Source organism: Musa acuminata, chromosome BXJ2-10, assembly GCF_036884655.1.
Source record: "Musa acuminata AAA Group cultivar baxijiao chromosome BXJ2-10, Cavendish_Baxijiao_AAA, whole genome shotgun sequence".
Classification (NCBI taxonomy): Eukaryota; Viridiplantae; Streptophyta; class Magnoliopsida; order Zingiberales; family Musaceae; genus Musa; species Musa acuminata.
In genome coordinates, this window is record NC_088347.1 from 22,912,853 (window position 1) to 22,932,187 (window position 19,335).

A 19,335-nucleotide genomic window follows, 5' to 3' on the forward strand; every position below is an offset into this window, starting at 1 on the left:
GAGGAAAACATCTATTATGTCGAATTTAATTTCGGATAGGACGATATCCATAATTATATAATTCTATAATAATGACAACAAATCAATTGTTACATAAGTTAAACCTAAAATTAAGTTAGGAATTAAATTATACCTAAATATCAAGTACGAAAATAAATATTAAGTTAACCTAATATATTGATCTCATAATGATGTATTAGACTCACTCATCAAATATGGAAGATCTAAAACCTCATGTGACAACTCAAAACAGGCTAGCTAGCTTATTTTATCACTTCACTCAAGTATTCTCTGTTCTTGATATGTTTCCCTTACCTTGTAAAACTTTATTTCTGTCACTCTGTAAAATCACACTCTGAGATGTGAGATAATCATCTAGAGAGAGATGAAATTGAACACCAATGTGATATTGGAGAGGGGAAAAAGATTGCATCTTGATTGCTGCAGATAGAGGAGGTGAGGGTTTCAGCTTTGCTACTTGAGGTCAAAGCTTTCATATCTCTCAAGCTCACAATAATTTCTTTCTATTTCAAATAAAACTGATTCTAATGATAGCAACATACAACAATAACAACAAAAACATATAACAACATAAGCAACAAAAGCCATAATAACTCGAATACAATGTTTACAATCATAAAACCATGTGCATGTGTGATGGTTCTTATTATTTGTATCAGAGAGGACAAGAAATAAACATGCAACTCTACATGGGCATCATGCAAACAGGGCATGGTTTTGGAAGCATAAATACTTTTCACAAAGCAATTGAAACTTTTTGATACTAAGAAGACTCTGAGGAACCGAAAAAGATACTCATCCATCATCGAGCCAGTAGATAGTGAAACAAGGGGCAGATTGTTGAACTAGATTCATTTGATAAGGCTGCGGAGTCGCCTCATTCTCAGGTAGTCTCGTATGTTTCTCCCTTTGATACTTGGCCACAGAACTCTAGCAAATTGAGATAATAGCACATGGAATAAATTAACGACAGCCAAAATATAGCGTATGACAAAAAAGCAAAACACATATATGTAATCATGAAATAGCAAGGTCGAAGAACCGATCGAAGGCCAAAAGAGAAGAAACCGATGGGAAAATGTCACTCAAGAGAAGGATCTTGAAGCAACATTTCAAGATCTTGAACTCATGAATTAATAAGGATGAAACACCTATCAAAGACCAAAAGAAGAAAATGATGGAAAAAAGTCACTCGAGAGGAAGATTGTGAACCAGCATTTTGATATCTTGAATAGGTTATGCAGGCAATTGATAATTTTGCTTAAAACAAGATAACTCAAACAAACAAACATATGGAAGCCAAGAAGGTAAAATGTTGAATAACAATCACTTATGAAACACAAAACTGGTACAGAGATTGCCATTGGTATTAAGATTTACTGACTATTAAAAAATAGTCACTAAAACTTGATAATTTCTAACCTTGATTCAAGAGAACCATGCCAAAACCCATTCGCTTGTCAATCTGCATGAACATAGAATTAGTTTAACAAGTGAATCTTTGGAGATTTTGCAAACTCAGAAATGTACATGATGATGAAGGTACAATCTTATCAACTTTTAGGCAGCATTTCAGATTTTGGAATTACTATGAGATCAGAATATGTTAATTCTTGTAAGCTAATGTAAGTCAGAAGGACAATGTCCAGAGAAAGGCCCCTGTTTCTCATATATCCAACTTAAGGACCATTTTTTCTTCCTTTTCCCCCACCGAAGCCCCACCTGCACACCATTGACCCTGTGTTACACACCTTGCTCAAAAACTATGCAAGATGTGTAATAAAAGGGAAAAGGTACATAAGGAGGACTGTCTGTGGGAGAAAATCCAAGTCAAATCCAAATAAAAGTAAAATAAGTTGTATTACACTAAATCAATGATGCCAAGTAAAGGATATCTCCCAACAAATGAGCTGTTGCAAAAAGTTTAATCAATATAAATATAATGCCACCTGTTTGTAAAATACTAAGAAATCAAAGAGATGAAACCAAGAAAACAGAAGAAAAAATTATTCTTTACTAGAACAGCAGAATTTCAACGGCATTCAGAATCCTAAACAATTCCAGCACAAAAAGCTCGGGGAGGGAATAAAGGCATAACCGTTGCTGGTACTGAAGCCATAAATCTCATTCTCAGAATCTACATGGCATCTGCTAACCACAAGCTGTTAAAGAAATCTCGATGAAAGCAAGAAAAAAGTCAAAGAAGATTGTTAATATGTTATGCAAACATGTAAAATCAGAATAACACCCCTAAACAGTAAACGACCAGGTCATATACACAGTTCCAGATTTCTGGATCATTTTATACAGAAGCAAGATAAGATCCAAGCTAATTGTCAGGATCATATTAAACTCATTAGTGGTCTAGCAGAAACATGGATCTCTCAAGAAAATGGAAGACCGCTTACTAATAAGCCCAGAAAGAATGAATTGAAGTGTACTCCTAGAGTTGAAGCAATTCTTGGCAGAAAAATATGATATTGCACTTGCTATGGATTGGCTGCATGATTGCTAAGGCTTACCATACTAGATGAGAAAATGTCACAGCATTGCATTTAGAGGAAAAATTATCACAATTTGTTGTGAAAGAACGACACAACCCCTTCTGTGTATAAATTAAAAACTAACCACATAGGATTCAATATTGGGTCATGAAATTCATCTTTCAACGGAGCAAGCGAAGTGAATATGTTGGAATCCTTTTAGTGGATTTTTCATTTTTGAACATATGGCAACTAATGAACCAAGAACGCAAGGATTGAAGTGTACTACTCCTAGAGTTGAAGCGAACTAGGTGGAAAAGTATGATATTCCACTTGTTATGGACCGGCTGCATGACTGCTAACGCTTATCACACATAATAAGAAAATTTCACAGAACTGCATTTTGAAGAAAATTCAATACAATTTGTTGTGAAAAAATGGCACAACCACTCTCGAGTACAAATTGAAACTTGACCAAATAGAATTCATGAGTGGGACATGAAATTGATGTTTTGAGAGAGAAAGATAAGTGAATTTGTATGGATATTTCTAGTAGATCTTTGAGTATCCAGGTGTACCTGACTTAAACTGGGTTTGGGTAACTTTTAATCGAATTTGAGATGAAGTCAGGTAGGAAAATAGATAATGTGCTTGGATTTGAGTATTCACGTGACTAGTTGTGTTTGGATTTGAGTAGGACTAAACTATTATACTCCCATTTATATGCACTAACTTTATGACATAGTAGTTCAAGTTTAAAATATGAAACAAAACATGACTTACATTTAATTCTTATTATGTTTTATGATGCCAATTTTGCTAATGCTTCTAAATATCAGAAAAAGATTATACATCTGTAAAGCATCCTTATGGATCCTATATCCATAGAAAAGGGACCCAGTGTCTTTTGGGATAAAAGCTACAATCTATCTCGATGAGATGTTTTTTATAGTAAATCATCCTCAATATAAAATTATCAGTAGAATGAATTTGATGAATAAATTTATCCAATGACTTAAATAGTGACTCAATTCAGTTAATAATCAAATTGGAGATGGTTCAAGGGTGATTAATAGGAGCAATGTTGATCTCACTATCTGTGTTATGTACAACATACAGTATATTGTTTTGTAAATAACAGCTAGGTTATATCCAATAATGGATTTCGAGCCAAAATTATCACGTAAAGAATACTTAATTAGCTTGCATCTTGATCCATAACCGCCACACATGCACACAAGGCTGTCAATGGATGGAAGCCCAGTAAATCCAATACTACTATATTCCAATATGGATCAAGTTTACATCCCAATGCCCCAAGAACAACATATGACACATTCAACTCTATAATCTGTCTTCCATTCTTGTTGGTCACTGACACAATGTTTGCCAACCAATCGGGATGTTTCTCTTATGAAACCCACTAAATTTCTTTCTCTTCCCTCTCTTCCTTTCCCCAGACTCATCCAGTTGCAGGAGTTCAGCCAATATAGCCATAAATATAAATAATGAAAAAGTCTATCATTCTAGTAATTATTTTTATTCAACTTTATAGTGTGAGGAGAGATACAGAGTGCCCTAAGGAGATTTTACTATAAACTATAAGAAGAGATTTCAACGCTTTTGATTTAACAACAGCTCTTATTTTATACAAAATGACAAAGATTGATGTAGCCAAATAAATCCATAGAGCTGAACCCAAACAGTGGGGAAATTATGGCTAGTTATTGTAATTGTTGAACAGATAAAAAAATATCATTCATCGTCTTACATCAAAGTGGACATTACAATAGTCTAATAAAAATATCCTTACCCCAACCTGAAGTCCTAAATAGAAGAAAAATAAAACTGATCCTATGCATCAAGTTGGATGCGTAACAAATGGTCACCTGTGATCCCACAATTTCATATTGCATAGCCAATAAGACATGCATCCTTATCCAACAACTGGGCCCGGCTTTAAGCATAAGCACAATACCCTCTCTTATTTAAGATGCTGAGTACCTACTACTTTCGGAATTAATAAAAGGTTGAGGCACTCATAAAAGCTCCTATAATTGAACTGGTCCTGGTTTTCAGCTTCGCGACAAGACACTCTGGCAACCAAAATGCGTACACTTGATACAAAAAAAAGGTAAACATTAGGTTGAGGCGCACTAATTATTAATGAATACTCCTACAGATGGAGCTAACCACAACCTATGGTCATATCAATAATTGGTCAGAGATTGAATGAAACTTCAAAAATCAATCTCTGAAAAGCCTTGATAAGAAACTTAAAAGAGAACAAAAAATTGCCTGAGAAGAAAATTTGTAGTATTGGTCAACCAAATTCTGTTCGTTACCGTATCAGTAAACAAATATTACCTCCAATATAAACTCCCACTTCATCCACTGAACAGAAGGATAAGGGAGAGAAACCACAGTCACAGGCACTAAACCATATCCAAACACGCAACAACCAAATCTATTTGAAACTAAAAAAAGTTGTTCGTATGAGCATAAAAGAACAAAATTCCATTATTCCTTTAATCTATTGTGTGAAATCCAGATCAAAGAACACATTTCATAGAAGATGGAAGACTAATGAGCGATCCATGGAAGAAGGCCTAACCTTTCTGCTCACTGGATGCATCATGGAACTCATCCTCTTCTGGCACGGGTTGCAATTCCGGATCCTTGCCTGCCGTGCCCAAGGCGGGCACTGCATTACCACCATCGATAGAGCCTGCCTCCGCAGCGTCGCTGGTCCCTTCATCAGGATAGCGCACCACCACCACAGGGCAAACACAATGATGAGCACAGTAGTCGCTGACGCTTCCAAGCCTCCCCTTGTTAGTCCTCCGCGCAGCTCCGACGCCCCTGCTCCCCATGATCACAGCACTAAGCCCGAGCCGCTCCACCTCCAAGCAAAGCCTCTCCTTCAAGTCATGGTCCTTCACGATATGGATCTTGAACGGGATCTGAGCCTGCACAAGGGGCTGGGCGAGGTCCTGGGCTTTCGCCGCCGCTAAGGCATGGAAGTCGTCCTCCAGCTTCCGCTGCGACTCCTCGGAGCCAGCGTCCTCCGCTTTCGCAGCATCGGCGGCGGAGACAGAGACGTCGATGGCGCCCCAGTCGGCGCCGTAGAGGACTGAGGTGGGCCGAACGTGGAGTAGGATTACGGCGTCGCCCGGGCGGAGGTAGTTCTGGACTGCCCACTTCACCGCGTAGGCGCTCTCGTCGCTGAGGTCGACCGCGATCGCGATCCTGCGGTGGGAGCCAGGCGAGGGGCAGGCAGCTGCGACGGAGGAGAGGAAAAAGCGAGGCGACGATGGTTGGATGGCAGCCTGAGCCACCGCGGCCGCCATCGTAGCCGCAGGTGGCGCCGTAGAGGCCTGTCGATCCGGCTCCGGTCGGGTCTGCGGGGGGTTCATCCCGTAGAAAACTAGAGTCAACTTAGTGTTCCCGAACCTTCTCTATCGAGAGAGAGAGACAGGGAGAGAGAGAGAGAGGAGCGAAGAGAAAGGGGTTTGCGAATGGATAGGTTCGAGGAAGAAGGAGAGGCGTATTAAACAAGCTGATGGAGTATAAGAATAAAATGGAGAAGAAAATACGAGAATTAAGAAAAATTCTTTTTTTCTTTTATTTTATTTATAGCCGAGAAAACCTTTTTCCATTTAGTCTTAGTGAGAATAAATGGAATATATATATATATATATATATATATATATATAACATTGACATCATTTCTCTTAATATCAATTTATATAGCAAGATTGAGATCTTATAGCAGACACCAAACTGGATGAGATGAGAGAGATGAGAGAGATGAGAGATGGACGGCTACTGAGCCCATTTACCCGCCGTTTCCATCCTGACTCTTTTTTCCCAGCAAAAGTCAACTCCCTCGCTTCAATCCTACAGCATTTTATTGAATCGAGTTGCCCCTTCAAAGGCCAAGCTCTTCACGCTCAGATTATCAAGTTTGATCTCCAAGCTAACACCAACATATCAATCAAGCTCCTCATCCTGTACCTTAAGTGCGGTTCGCTGGTTCATGCCCGCAATGTGTTTGATCGGATGCCAAGGCGAACTCTATCTGCTTATAACTACATGATTGCTGGGTACTTCAGGGAAGGCCGTTCTGAGGAGACGTTAGATCTTGTACGGAAGCTCTCGTTCTCGAGTGAAAAGCCAGATGGGTTCACCTTATCGATGGCCCTCAAACTGTCGGCGGGCTTGGCTTCGTGCAGATTTCCAAGACAGGTCCACACTCAGATTGTCAGATTAGGAATCGATTCTGATGAAGTCGTGTTTGCTGCTCTCATTGACTCGTATGTGAAGAATGGGAATCTTGGGTATGCTAGGAGTGTCTATGATGCAATGTCGGTGAGCAATCTAGTGTGTTCTACTGCGCTGATAGTTGGGTATATGAATCAGAGGGCCTTCGGTAAAGCCGAAGAGATATTTCAGAATATAACAGAGAAGGATGCGGTTGTGTTCAATGCTATGATCGAAGGGTATAGCAAAGAGTTAGATGCAGCTATAAGTTCAATTGAGGTCTACAAGATGATGCAACAGCTGAATTACCGGCCAACAATCTCTACCTTTGTAAGTGTCATCGGAGCTTGCTCTCTCTTGTCAGCTCTGGATGTTGGACAACAGATACATGGCCAAATGATCAAGATGGAAATCTTTTCTCATGTAAAATGTGGGAGTGCACTCTTAGATATGTATTCAAAATGTGGAGAAGTCGAGGACGCTCGGAAGATGTTTGACCACATGCCAGACAGGAATGTCTTTACCTGGACATCAATAATTGATGGGTATGGAAAGAATGGAATTCCAAATGAGGCTCTTAATCTTTTCTATGAAATGAAAAGCGAAAATGTTGGGCCCAATTATGCCACGTTCTTAAGTGTTTTATCAGCTTGCGGGCATGCTGGATTGGTGTCAAGTGGTCAAAAGATTTTTGAGAGCATGGAAAGGGACTATAAACTTAAACCAAGGATGGAACACTATGCCTGCATGGTAGATCTACTGGGCCGCCATGGAAATTTAAGTGATGCATATAACTTCATCCAACAGATTCCTGAGAAGCCAAATTCTGATGTGTGGACAGCTTTGCTAGGAGCATCCAGACTTCATGGAGATTTGGAGATGGCAGATGCTGCAGCAAAAGAGGTTTTTAAGCTGAGTCAAAATGGAAGGCCAGGGGCTTATATTGCTTTGTCCAACACTTTTGCAGCTGCTGAGAAATGGCAAGGTGTCAGTGAAGTAAGGGATTTGATGAAAGCAAGGGGTGTCTCCAAAGGCATTGGTCAAAGTTGGATGGAGATGGACAAAGGTCTTTGAAACTTTCTTTTTTTGCAATGCCGAAATTGATGCTAATGGAGAAGACCAATCTTTTTGACCGGAAATCAAATTCTTCTGAAGTCCTGGATGACAACTTTGGCTTGAGTTGTAACCTATTTGGATACTGATTATATATTTTGCCTGAGGGCAAGTCTCAATGAGTCCATATCCTTACAAATTTAGCACCACAGCATTTCATAGTAGCAGTGAAATCCACACTGTGGTGTTAGCGGGAGTATCGAAATTTTATCTATAGTGGAAATTGGTGACACAAATGAAATCATGCTACATACTACCTGTTTGTTCTCAGACAAGCTCTGTTTGAATCAACTCATTTTGCTATTATCTGATTAGGCAAGTGAAAAGCACTTCCTCCATGTTAACTCTTCAATTTTGTAGTTAGCTGAAGTTTTTAGCATTCTAAACGGTTCTCCTTTCAAGATTTACTCGTTCCTTGTACATGGGCAAGGCTCCAGTAGGTCTATTGCCTCTCAAATTGCTTGTTAACAGGCTGGTGGGTATATGTTCTTCCTTATGATGCAATGGCAAGTCTCCTGCAGGTGGATCATGCTTCCTCTGATCCACTGGCATCATTTTTGCAGTGAGAGCAGTCAAGGAAGACTACAGTTGGATATCTCACCACAAACAATGAGACTCTCTGACCTAAATGGCTTTAGAAATTTTATATGCTAATCAAGGCGATTGCTGGAAGCAAATACTGGTACTGAGTTTTGGCAGGTGTTCTCTCAACTTCACATCTTTCTAATTTATCTATAATTCAACAAAGTGTACATGTGTATGTCTTCAGGTTCAGGTATGTCCTCTTTCTAGTTGATATTTTTTCTCATTTCTGTTTCATTTGATTAACTCGAACTGATGCTTTGGTTTTTATTTATGAGAATATTATTGCAGCTGCCCAAACCAAAGCTTCAGACATATTCTTTTCATAAAAAAGGATAAGATTACGTTAATAGGTGTTCATGCAAAAGGTAGGAGGCTGATTGCTGCTCCAAAAAATATTAGCAGTGTTTCCTTGCAAAGTTTGCGAAGTTGTGGGCAAAAAAGTTCTGTTGAGAGCATATGGAAAACTATTGGCACCAGATGCATGTGTAAAACTCGAAGAATTGTTATAAATAAGTAAAGATCCTTATAGAAAAATGGGAGATACGTAAAAGATGACTGGACTTAGTTTAGATTGGCTTTTCAGATCCAACTTCTAGATTAATAAAGACAAGAAATCAAACTTCATTAAGAAAATGAGAAGGTTACAAGGATCACCCCAATGGGGAAAAGATAGGGAAAATTTAAGATACAACTGCCCAATGTATGACGGAACATTGGGTTTTTTTCTACATCTATTACTATCACACCCTTAAAATTTTTCGTTTTCACTGCAGGAGTGATCTCTTCCTAAACAACATGGAAAAATACAAAAGCCATATATGCATTTTACACATGGATGATGATGATGATATTATGGAGACATCAAATGAAGAAGAGGCGCAACCAAATTCCTCAGATGCAAACAAGAGAGACCATCAAGGTTCTGGTCAAACTACCAGTAAGTCTTCAAATTTGCAGTTAGAAAGCCCATCTGCATAACTGCAATTATGATGCCCAGGAAGAATTTCTTGGTGCACATCATCTGTATCATCTTGCAGCGACGGTGGTGCACCACCATCTTTTGTATGTTCTTTTTTCGGGATTGACAAGCTTTAGTAATGCTGTCTTTGTATCCCTTAGTCGCATCTTGTAATCCTTCTTCCATGAAGCAAAATGAGATTTAAGATTTCGGAGCTCTTCATAAGGGTTTATGGCTCCTGATTTCACCTCAATGAGTAAGCCAGCATCAGTATCGAAAACTTGCCTTTGCTGATCAAACTCCTTTATCAGTTGGATAACTGCATTACACGCCGTATCATTGTTTCTTACTTGCATGGCATCAGATGCATTAGGCAGTTTAGCTAGTGTGCCTTCTGGTGTTTGAGCACCAACAGATTCATCATCTTCAGCTTCATAGTAGTGATTAGTTTGTGATGCATCTGGCCATCCAGGTTGTTTTGTCATTTCTTCAGGAACAATGCTCTTTCTTCCAGCAGTAAAACTCATCTGCAGTAAACCAATGATCTTTTCAGCTGATGTGTCAAAAAAATACAGACATGCTTTTGAGAGAATGAAACTTAACACTGTTGTTTTCAATATCGAAAAAATGTTATACCTATGACTCTATGAGAATGGAATGATCAATATGCCTACTTGACCTTTTATATGATATCATGGATTCTCATGATCTGTAACTATGTCCAACAGACAAGCAAAATAATTGTGCATAATATCTAGGAAATGTTAGTTTAGAACCTTCATGGCATACAATCTCTTCACTAACAACAGAGTGCATAATGGTTCTAAAATATTATAACCAAGCTGGAAATTGACCTGCAGAGCAGTCAGTTGTTTCTGCCAGGTTTCTTCCATAGACTTCATTTTCAACTCATACTCTGACCACCTTGTCTCATACGCCTGAAGCTGCTGCTTCAAAATAGCATTCTCCTCTTCTTTCTCTCTCAGTGCTGCTTCTGCCTTGCTCATCTGACTCTTAAATTCGGCCAGAATAGAGGGGTGAATCTGAGGAGGCTCATTGTTGTTGGTGTCCTGCAAGACGAAACTCCAACCCTTTTAACAGGGAGCACAAATATACATATAAGTTGCAATCTCTAAATCTTGATCAAAGTCAACTGCTTAGTTGGATCTAAAGAAACAACACTGCAGTGGCCAATAGTTCAAAAAAGGACATTAAAAACATTTGCCATTTGCAAAAAAATACGAAAGTTTGCATCCAGATATTTGCGGCACTGAATAGCTTCATCGTTTACATAGTAATTTGAAATAATGTTTTCAACTTAACCAGAAACCCTAGCCCAAAAAACCAGAAGATGAATAATTTCTATGGAGAACGAGGGAAAACAAAATCAAACAAATGCACAACATCATCCTTAGTGATCAGTATTAGTCCATGAAACTGGAATAAAGTACCTTAACATGAATGACCTTTGACACCTCCACTTTCTTTAAGAGCGTAAAATGCTTCCTGTCCAGACAACCACGAATAACTGCAGAAGAGTGAAAATTCATGATCAGGGCAAATATCCAAAAGCAAAAAAGAAAATGTACTTGAAATGTATGAATATGTTACCGGACTGCAAAAATATGATATCCTTCTGCTGATTTTTGAACACAGTTCTAGCAAGCCACAGCCTCACATGCTTTTGGATAAAAACAGCTGCCCTCCATCTCTTCATCAAGAATTCAAAATTATGCCTTGCTCTTTCACCTCTTACAACTGTTTTTTTAGCACACATTTCCAATAAAAACATTTAGGATCAGTGGAACCTTTCCGTAGAGAAAAAATGGCTTCTGTCTTTGACATAAAAGAAGATAAAAGCATCTAGGATTACTCTAAGATCCATTTAACCAGATAAAAGCATCGATTGAGACAAGTGCAAATATAACATTGCCCTACTGTTAGGCTGCTAGATTATCTAGTGTTATATAAAGTTTGCTTAAAGATATATGAGCTTCAGAAAAGCAAATTGCGGAGTTTTCTATACTATGCACGTACATGATTGCAGTGTAGTTGCACCCTTCTTCAGCTGTTGATAGCGAGAACGAGCCCGAACACCACGATAGTTCTTCTGAACCCAGAGGATACCCTGCGATGTTTGATTTCCAGCATCTCCTAATCCAGCAACCTGTGGCAATTATATACGAGATAAAGCTGAAAGTAAAAGACATCTTGTAATGCCAGAAGATAAAAGGACCCGATAGAAAATATGTTAACTGATTGTTATGGATGATTGCTTGTCAATGATGTATACCATTTTTTCATCCAAGTTCAAGCAAACTCAATTCACTGACAAGTAATTTAAATTGGATCCGCATAAGCTGATGAGACAGGCAATTATGAGAAAAGTATTAAAAACAAATTGGCAAAAACAATCACTAGAAATAATAGTTGAAACAAACTCAATAGTTTCTCCTATTTCTGTTATTTCTTAAAATGCTCCTACAACTTTTTACGAGACAACATATTAGCAGTAAAATGCAAAAACACATATAATCTAATAATAACATCTTCTAATTCTCAACAATTTTACAGATTTGTAGGTTACTTTCTTATTATATTGGCACATTAGCAAACTCAATTCACTGACAAGTAATTTAAATTGGATCCGCATAAGCCTATGAGACAGGCAATTATGAGAAAATTATTGTAAACAAATTAGAAATAATAGTTGAAACAAACTCAGTAGTTTCTCCTATTTATGTCATTTCCTAAAATGCTCCTACATCTTTTTATGAGACAACATATTAGCAGTAAAATGCAAAAACACATATAATCTATAACATCTTCTAATTCTCAACAATTTTACAGCTTTATAGGTTACTTTCTTATTATATTGCGCAGTAATCATGCTAATATAGTTGACTCATTGGTAATATGTGCACATAACACTATAAACAAGCAACAGTGATTACCTCGTTCATGGCATATTTGATGGTACCACCACAGTCTATACTATTATTTGTCACAACTAGTGGTGGCAAATCTGTGCCATCAGCAACCTGAACTCTTTCCTCGTAGCTTACCAGGTTTGGCATCTTAATGTATGCAGATTCTACCAGTTGCTCCACATCTGAAATGATCTTGCTTCCAAAAACTTCGTTTTTGAGCACCACATTGATACCACTCCTTCGTGTCTGCTCCTCTTTCTTGTCTTCCCAGTTCATGGATTTGGTCAACAAGCTTCTGGCTGCACTACTTTCAAGCTTAAGATTCACAGGCAACGACCGTTTCGAAGTGGGCAGCCGCCCTCTCGAGGTTGGCCGAACAGGCAAAGCAGGTGGCAGATCCTTGGGCCGCTCATCCCTCTGCCTGATGGCATCCAGCATTATCTCCAGCGAGCTTCGAACGACCATAGGAGCCATTGCATTAGCCGACAGCTCAATCAAGAAGCCCCCAAATCCACGGAAACACACCACCGGAATCCAAGATTCCACAATCTAGCACCATAAAGAGCGATTCCGGAGTCAAAAAACGCATCTTTCTCACAAAAATCAAATTTTCGATAAGAATCAAGACGGAAAAACAGCATCCCAGAGAATCAATCAGGACCTGAAACCGACTCCTCTTCAAGCAAGCGTACACGACGAAAGAAGCGGAAAAACGGAGGTCGTTCAAATCGAAGACCCGAGCCCTGACCTCAATCTCCACCGGCCGCGGACCTTTGGGGATTCGAAGCGCTGCCTTCCAAGCGAGAAATCAGGGTCTTGCTCCGCCGAAGATTCAAACTTGCGGACCCAGTCGACACCACGCTCTCCACCTCCCTCTCCGAAGGAATAAAAGACCGCAAGAAAGGCAAAAGCCGTCGTCTTTCGAGAAAATTACAACGAGTGCCACCACACGCTGCAGGCTTTGGCTCGCAGATGGCACTTCCGTTAATATCTGAATCTCGATGGCTCAATTCATCTCGAGTGGCACCGAAGCGCCGAGGAGTTTTGGCAGCGTCTCCAACGGCACGAACGTGTGTGAAATGACCCCACTGCCCCTATCATCTCCCGTTAGTGGTCGAGCATTACCCTATCAAGAAATTGTAATGTTGTTTTCCTAATTAAGATTAATAGATGAATCATCAATAACATAAGGCATTGGATGTGCATTGGCAATCGATCAAGATTCCTACAATTTTCTATTGAGATGATTTAGAATTGGATTTATATATCATTTAGTTGAATGCAAGCGAGAAATAACTATTTCATATGATTAATATTGATCGTTAATGTGACGTAGTAAAATCATTTATTTTTTAAGTATTATCATATTTAGAAGAGAAAAAAAAATATGAAGATTGCGTCGTCGTGTGCATCTTTCTATCAAATCGATTATGATTTATTGATTATGGATGAAAAACACTCGAAAGATATTTTTAATTTTAGTTTAGTAAGCTCAAAACGAAGATGAACTCGAAAGACTCTTTTATATGATATTGGTTTTATAATAATTAATTTAATGAGAAAATATTTTTTTAAAATGATATATTTATGTATGATGTTAAAATAATTTTTTTATTATTTTTGAATTGATCGAAATAATGAACATAATCTAAGATTTCAATTTGTGGTGATAATTGAAACAAGTATTAATGTCAAAGCATTCAAAAATTAATATTGATTCAACCCAAAATTCAAGGAGCCTCAAAACCCCAATGGATTAACTATTTGTGGAGGAGTGGCTTTGGGGGGAGGAGGGGAAGCTCTCTTTTGCTTTAGCATCGTAATGATGGCCATAACATGCGTTCCTTCCTCGGCTTTGAGGAAAGCATGTCGTAGGAGTTGGTAGTACTATTTAGAGTGTTTACCTTTTGACCTTCTTCACCAACCATATCAAAATACTTTGATCATCTTTGATTCCACCAAATGTTGGTGCATTAGCAAGCAACGTGGTGACATCTCCATCGATTCTTCTTCTTCTTCTTCTCTCACTAACCCATTGTTTGAGGAAGATGTGGGATGAATATTAGACATGATACAAATCTCAACACTCGTTTTATGATTAGATTTTTGTGTGCATAGTGCTTGGTGGGGTTTGGACTCATCCAAAACACCTCTCTCTCTCTCTCTCTCTCTCTCTCTCTCTCTCTCTCTCTCTCTCTCTCTCTCTCTGATCTAACCTAGATTTATGCAAGAGATTGGGTCTAGAATGGATAGAAATAAAAAATTAAAACTACTGATGAAATTTATGAAATAATTGAAGTGAAAATAAGTGAAACCTTGCATTATTTTCTATGACATTATCAACAACACATGATCCTAATAATAGAGGAAAACAAACAAAGGATATTATTATGAGAACAGGAGAAATAAAGAAGAACATTTTGTGAGGGCAAGAAAATAATTATCTAATGGTTAGATACACCACTGTTAAATCAAAATACCTTCTCAAGATGATGATATTGTAATTTGAATCATCGAACTAAGCCCGAGATAATAGTAATATATTCGCTAATTCCGATATGTGCATCGAGGAGAAAGGTATGAGGATAAGAAAAGCTTAAGAACATTTGGACAACAATCATGATTGCTTCTTCTGTGTCTCAGAAGCATTAGATTATATTATGAGCTCTACATAAATGGAGTTCTAGCTCTGGCTGATGATATGGAATTGGTCAATCAATAGAGACAATGATGAGGAGGGACTCAATTGGACAACCAGAGGTGATGAATGGAACAGCCTTTAATGATAAGGAAACACACATGAAGCTAAGCAATAAAGCTGTCTTAATGATGGTGGAGTGCACTTTAGAAAGAAGTAGTGATGATGACTTCCTTTTTGGGTTCACATATATGGTGTTCTGAGTTCTTGCAATCAAATAGTTGTTTTAAACTTAATCAGGTCAATAGTCTAAGTTTGATATCATTTGTAATAACCAAGTCAGAGAACTCACACATTAATTTGATATGCCTGAGACAATCCAAAATACTTTACTCTAAATTAATGATAATAGGTTCATCTAACCTTATGTATATAATAATATCTATTCTCTTACTTTCAACGTGAGACTAAAAATAATAACGTATTTAGAGTTAGATGCATTTAACTTGTTGTTGGTCATCTAACCTTATGTATATAATAATAACTTGTTGGTCAGATACCTCGTTATTCAACCTATAACAATCCATGGTCCATAGTTAAATTTTTTTTTCTCTTTTAACCTAAACTTAACTCTTTCAACCAAGAGGCTTTTTACTGCTAGGGTTAGACAAAAAAGAAAAAGTAACTACTATCATGGTGTTGAGAAAAAAAAATACAATAGTGATAGTTGAGGACAGAAAAATAAGAGAAAAAAAAAATTAAAAGAAGACGAGGATAACACAAAGGTTGTTCTCAATTATTCACACAATATTTTCACTTCAAGTTATATCAAATTTATAGTGGATTCTTATTATGATTACTTGGGGAGATTTTAGATATTATGCACAATGATGTAATCCTTGTATCCTTGTTATTATCTTATGGTTGTTGCTTGAGTTTTGGACAAGAAACTCTAAGATTTGCATGTTCATTATTTTAATAGTGGATTTTATCTTGTTTACCTCATGATTTTTACCCTTCGCATTGGAGGGATTTTCCACGTAAATCTTAGTGTCCTATTTGATTATAATTTTTATTTAATTTCATTACGTATTACGGCCTACTAGTATTTGTTCATATACAAAGTTCTTTTTTATCCCATCAATTGGTATTAGGGCAAGGTTTTGGTGGTATTTAATTTTTTTGTGTTCGAACATGGAGGCCGGTAATGTTTCTCGCATGATTAGTTTGAACAGAAACAATTGGATGATATGGAAACTAAGAATGTAAGATATCTTGTATTGCAAATATTTATATAGACCTTTGCAAGGGGATAGTATAAAGCCTGCAACTATGACAGATGATAAGTGAAAGAGGTTAGATCGAAAAACGATCAAGTTTATTTTACAGTGGCTCGATGATAGTGTCTTTCACCATGTTTCTACTGAAAGTTCTATATACTCTCTTTGAAAAAAGTTGGAATGTCTCTATGAGAGAAAAATGACTGACAATAAAACTTTCTTGATCAGAAAACTTATGAATTTGAAATATAAAGAGGGCGCTTCTATTGTTAAGCATTTGAATGAAATGTAGAGTATTACTAATAAGTTATCAATTATGAAAATGTATCATGATAATGAGTTACAGGTATTTTTACTTCTCAATTCATTATCAAAAAGTTGAGAGACACTAGTGGTTTCATTCAGTAATTCTACGCCAAATGATATTATCACTATAATTCAAGTAACAAGTAGTTTATTGAATAAGAAGTTAAGAAAAAAAAATTCAATAATATCTCAGATTAATTTATAAGCACTTAACTGAGAGAATAAATGAATGTCAAAGTGATAGAAGCGGTTCACGTATGGGTAGAAGCAAATCAAGATTAAGAAAATATATTATTTGCTACAATTATGACGAAAGGATATTACAAGAATCAATGCAAGCAACCTAAGAAAAATAAAAAAAAAAGAAAAAAGAAGTAGAGCCTATAAAGTCAAAAAATAATACCACAGTTACAATGTATGGTGGTGACTATTTGATTTTATTTACTTTTGATGCTATTTTTTTCTTGTGTGTGTCAGGATCTCGAGTGGGTGATTAACATAGGTGCTTCTTATTAGGCTACACCATGGAGGGAGTTTTTTACAACCTACAAGTCTAAAAATTTTGATATTATCAAGATGGGCAATAATAGCACAACAAACATTATCAACATAGGCGATATCCACATAAAAACCAACATTGGTTACAAGTTAATGCTTAAAGATATGAGGCATGTGGTTAACTTGAGGTTGAATTTAATTTTAGTTGGAAGACTATATGACGAAGACTTTGATAGCAGATCTCATAGAGGGTAATGGAAGCTCAATAATGTAAAAAGTTCCTTATGCTTCAGTAATCGAAAGTTTAATGTACGCAATAGTATGTATGAGTTCAGACATCACATATACAATGAGTGTTATTAGTATATTTCTTACAAATTCGGGCAAAAAGCATTGGGCAATAGTAAAGTAGATTTTTAGATATCTCAAATGAAACTCTAAACTTTATTTAAGCTTTGAAGGTGAATCACCTGATATATTATATAAATGTAGATATGACAATAAATATTGATACGAGGAAATCTATATCATGTTTTGTACCAACTTTTGTAAGGGGAGTTATGTCATAGTAATCTAAATTACAAAGGTGTATTGGTTTCTCCATCATAGGCATAATATATTACTACTATAGAAGTGTAAAGAAATATTATGAATAAAAGAATTCTTATAATAATTATGACTAAAATAGAAAAACTATGTGATGCATTGTAATAGTAAGAGCGTCATCCATTTATATAGGAACTCGACCTTTCATTCTAAGTCAAAAAAATATAAATATTATATACTATTAGATTTAAAATGTACTTGAAGAGAAGCAATTGAAACTTCAAAAAATTTACACAAATGATAACGGAGCATACATGTTGATAAAGATCTTACCGAAAGAAAGACAAGAAATGTATTAACAACTAGTTGACATAGCTTCACATTGAAGAGTCATGAGATAGCCTCTCTTATGGCTGAAGGGGGTGATTGTTAGGCAAATAGCTCATTATTCAACCCATAGTGGATTTTAATAACTCATAACTTACAATCATTGAAATATTTTTCTCTTTTAACATAGACCCTAACTCTTTCAACCAAGAGGCTTTTAGCGACTAGGGCTAAAAAAAAGAGCAACGACAGTTATAAACGTGATGGAGAAAAAGGGAAAAGTAATTGTGGCAGTTGAGGGTAGAAGAATAAGATAAGAAGAAAATGAAAAAAGACAAGGATAACACAAAGAGTATTCTCAATCATTCAAGCAGTGTTCTCACCTTAGGTTATATCAAATTTGCAATGGATTCTTGTTGTAATCACTTGAGGAGATTTTGAATATTATACATAGTGACGTAATCCTTATATTCATGTTATCCTCTTATGATTGTTAATTGGATTTTGATAAGAGATTTCGAGATTTGTATATTCATTATTTTTATAGTGGATTTTCTCTGGCTTGCTATATGGTTTTTATCCTTCATATTAAAGAGGTTCTCCATATAAATCTTGGTGCCCTATTTAATTATAATTTTCATTTAATTCCGCTACTTATCCACTAGTATTTGTTCATATATAAAATTCTTTTTTATCACATCACTTATCTAAACAAGATGAGTATAACACCTAAAGAACTCGAGTTAAGATCCAAAATAAGTTCTTCTTTGTTCTACACAATTATCTCGATCTTGAAATTTCCATCAGCAACCATAACACAATGGCCTAATTACTTATTTTGGCTTTTTGACTCCATATTGTAGGGTAGATCTCGAAAGATACGAAAGATCTCCCTCCAAACCAAAATAAGTAATTCGTTTTTAGCCCTTATAAAAAGAAAATTGATTCTTAAACCTGACATATGGTCATAACTTAATATTGAGAGGTCGACTAGAGATCAGAAATTTTTGAATCAAATGATATTTCTGTTCCAATTTCTGTCGCTTCTTCTCTCTCATTCAAACAATCTAATGAATTCACCTTCAAACAATCTATTGGATCTTTATATTCGCAAGGCAATACCATGGTAAAAGGAGACCTACGAGAATAACAATAAACCCATATTATGTATATCATAATCCTCACTCATAATAATTTATGAAAAATTTTAACATGACAAAGAGATAAAAATTTTAGTCATTAACTTGACATGATAAAATTAATCAGATTTAATTATTTTTCATTGAATCTGAATGAAAAGGAGTGCTTCGTGAGAGGATATAAAGTAGGAGTCTAAGACAAGTGAGATTTTCTCTTGAGAGCACAAAATATCTTATATCCCACTTTG

The 19,335-nt window shown here is 36.6% G+C and overlaps 3 protein-coding genes across 5 annotated transcripts; 1 reads left to right on the forward strand and 2 right to left on the reverse strand.

Annotated features, from left to right (window-relative positions):
• Positions 1–582: 582 nt before the first annotated feature.
• Positions 583–6,050, reverse strand: LOC135582302 (universal stress protein PHOS32-like). Of its 2 annotated transcripts, XM_065128249.1 has the most exons (3): positions 5,119–6,048; positions 1,444–1,486; positions 583–951 (listed from the first exon to the last, which is right to left on the reverse strand). In XM_065128249.1, exons 1-2 carry the CDS (start codon positions 5,918–5,920, stop codon positions 1,482–1,484), a joined length of 807 nt encoding a protein of 268 aa, XP_064984321.1. In that variant the 5' UTR covers positions 5,921–6,048; the 3' UTR covers positions 583–951; positions 1,444–1,481. The 2 variants fall into 2 exon arrangements, with proteins under 2 accessions (XP_064984321.1, XP_064984320.1); XM_065128248.1 differs by lacking the exons at positions 583–951; positions 1,444–1,486 and adding an exon at positions 1,590–1,743 and having other exon boundaries at positions 5,119–6,050.
• A 107-nt stretch (positions 6,051–6,157) lies between these two features.
• On the forward strand, positions 6,158–7,911 carry LOC135624532 (pentatricopeptide repeat-containing protein At1g28690, mitochondrial-like). Its single transcript, XM_065128245.1, has one exon. It carries the CDS (start codon positions 6,297–6,299, stop codon positions 7,839–7,841), a length of 1,545 nt encoding a protein of 514 aa, XP_064984317.1. The 5' UTR covers positions 6,158–6,296; the 3' UTR covers positions 7,842–7,911.
• A 1,580-nt stretch (positions 7,912–9,491) lies between these two features.
• On the reverse strand, positions 9,492–13,208 carry LOC135624533 (myosin-2-like). Of its 2 annotated transcripts, none has more exons than XM_065128247.1 (7): positions 13,102–13,208; positions 12,378–12,902; positions 11,461–11,590; positions 11,035–11,181; positions 10,875–10,951; positions 10,278–10,493; positions 9,492–9,950 (listed from the first exon to the last, which is right to left on the reverse strand). In XM_065128247.1, exons 2-7 carry the CDS (start codon positions 12,825–12,827, stop codon positions 9,492–9,494), a joined length of 1,479 nt encoding a protein of 492 aa, XP_064984319.1. In that variant the 5' UTR covers positions 12,828–12,902; positions 13,102–13,208. The 2 variants fall into 2 exon arrangements, with proteins under 2 accessions (XP_064984319.1, XP_064984318.1); XM_065128246.1 differs by having other exon boundaries at positions 13,015–13,200.
• Positions 13,209–19,335: the final 6,127 nt, after the last annotated feature.

Bases quoted from the DNA above. Each gene is read 5' to 3' on its own strand.
- LOC135582302 (XM_065128248.1), bottom strand. From the start codon at position 5,920: ATGAACCCCCCGCAGACCCGACCGGAGCCGGATCGACAGGCCTCTACG. The intron at 1,744-5,118 runs GTTAGGCCTTCT...AATGGTGTGCAG, and splicing joins TGCATCCAGTGAGCAGAAAG to GTGGGGCTTCGGTGGGGGAA.
- LOC135624532 (XM_065128245.1), top strand. From the start codon at position 6,297: ATGAGAGAGATGAGAGAGATGAGAGATGGACGGCTACTGAGCCCATTT.
- LOC135624533 (XM_065128247.1), bottom strand. From the start codon at position 12,827: ATGGCTCCTATGGTCGTTCGAAGCTCGCTGGAGATAATGCTGGATGCC. The intron at 10,952-11,034 runs GTAACATATTCA...ACTCTTCTGCAG, and splicing joins TATCATATTTTTGCAGTCCG to TTATTCGTGGTTGTCTGGAC. The intron at 10,494-10,874 runs GTACTTTATTCC...TTCGTCTTGCAG, and splicing joins CAAAGGTCATTCATGTTAAG to GACACCAACAACAATGAGCC.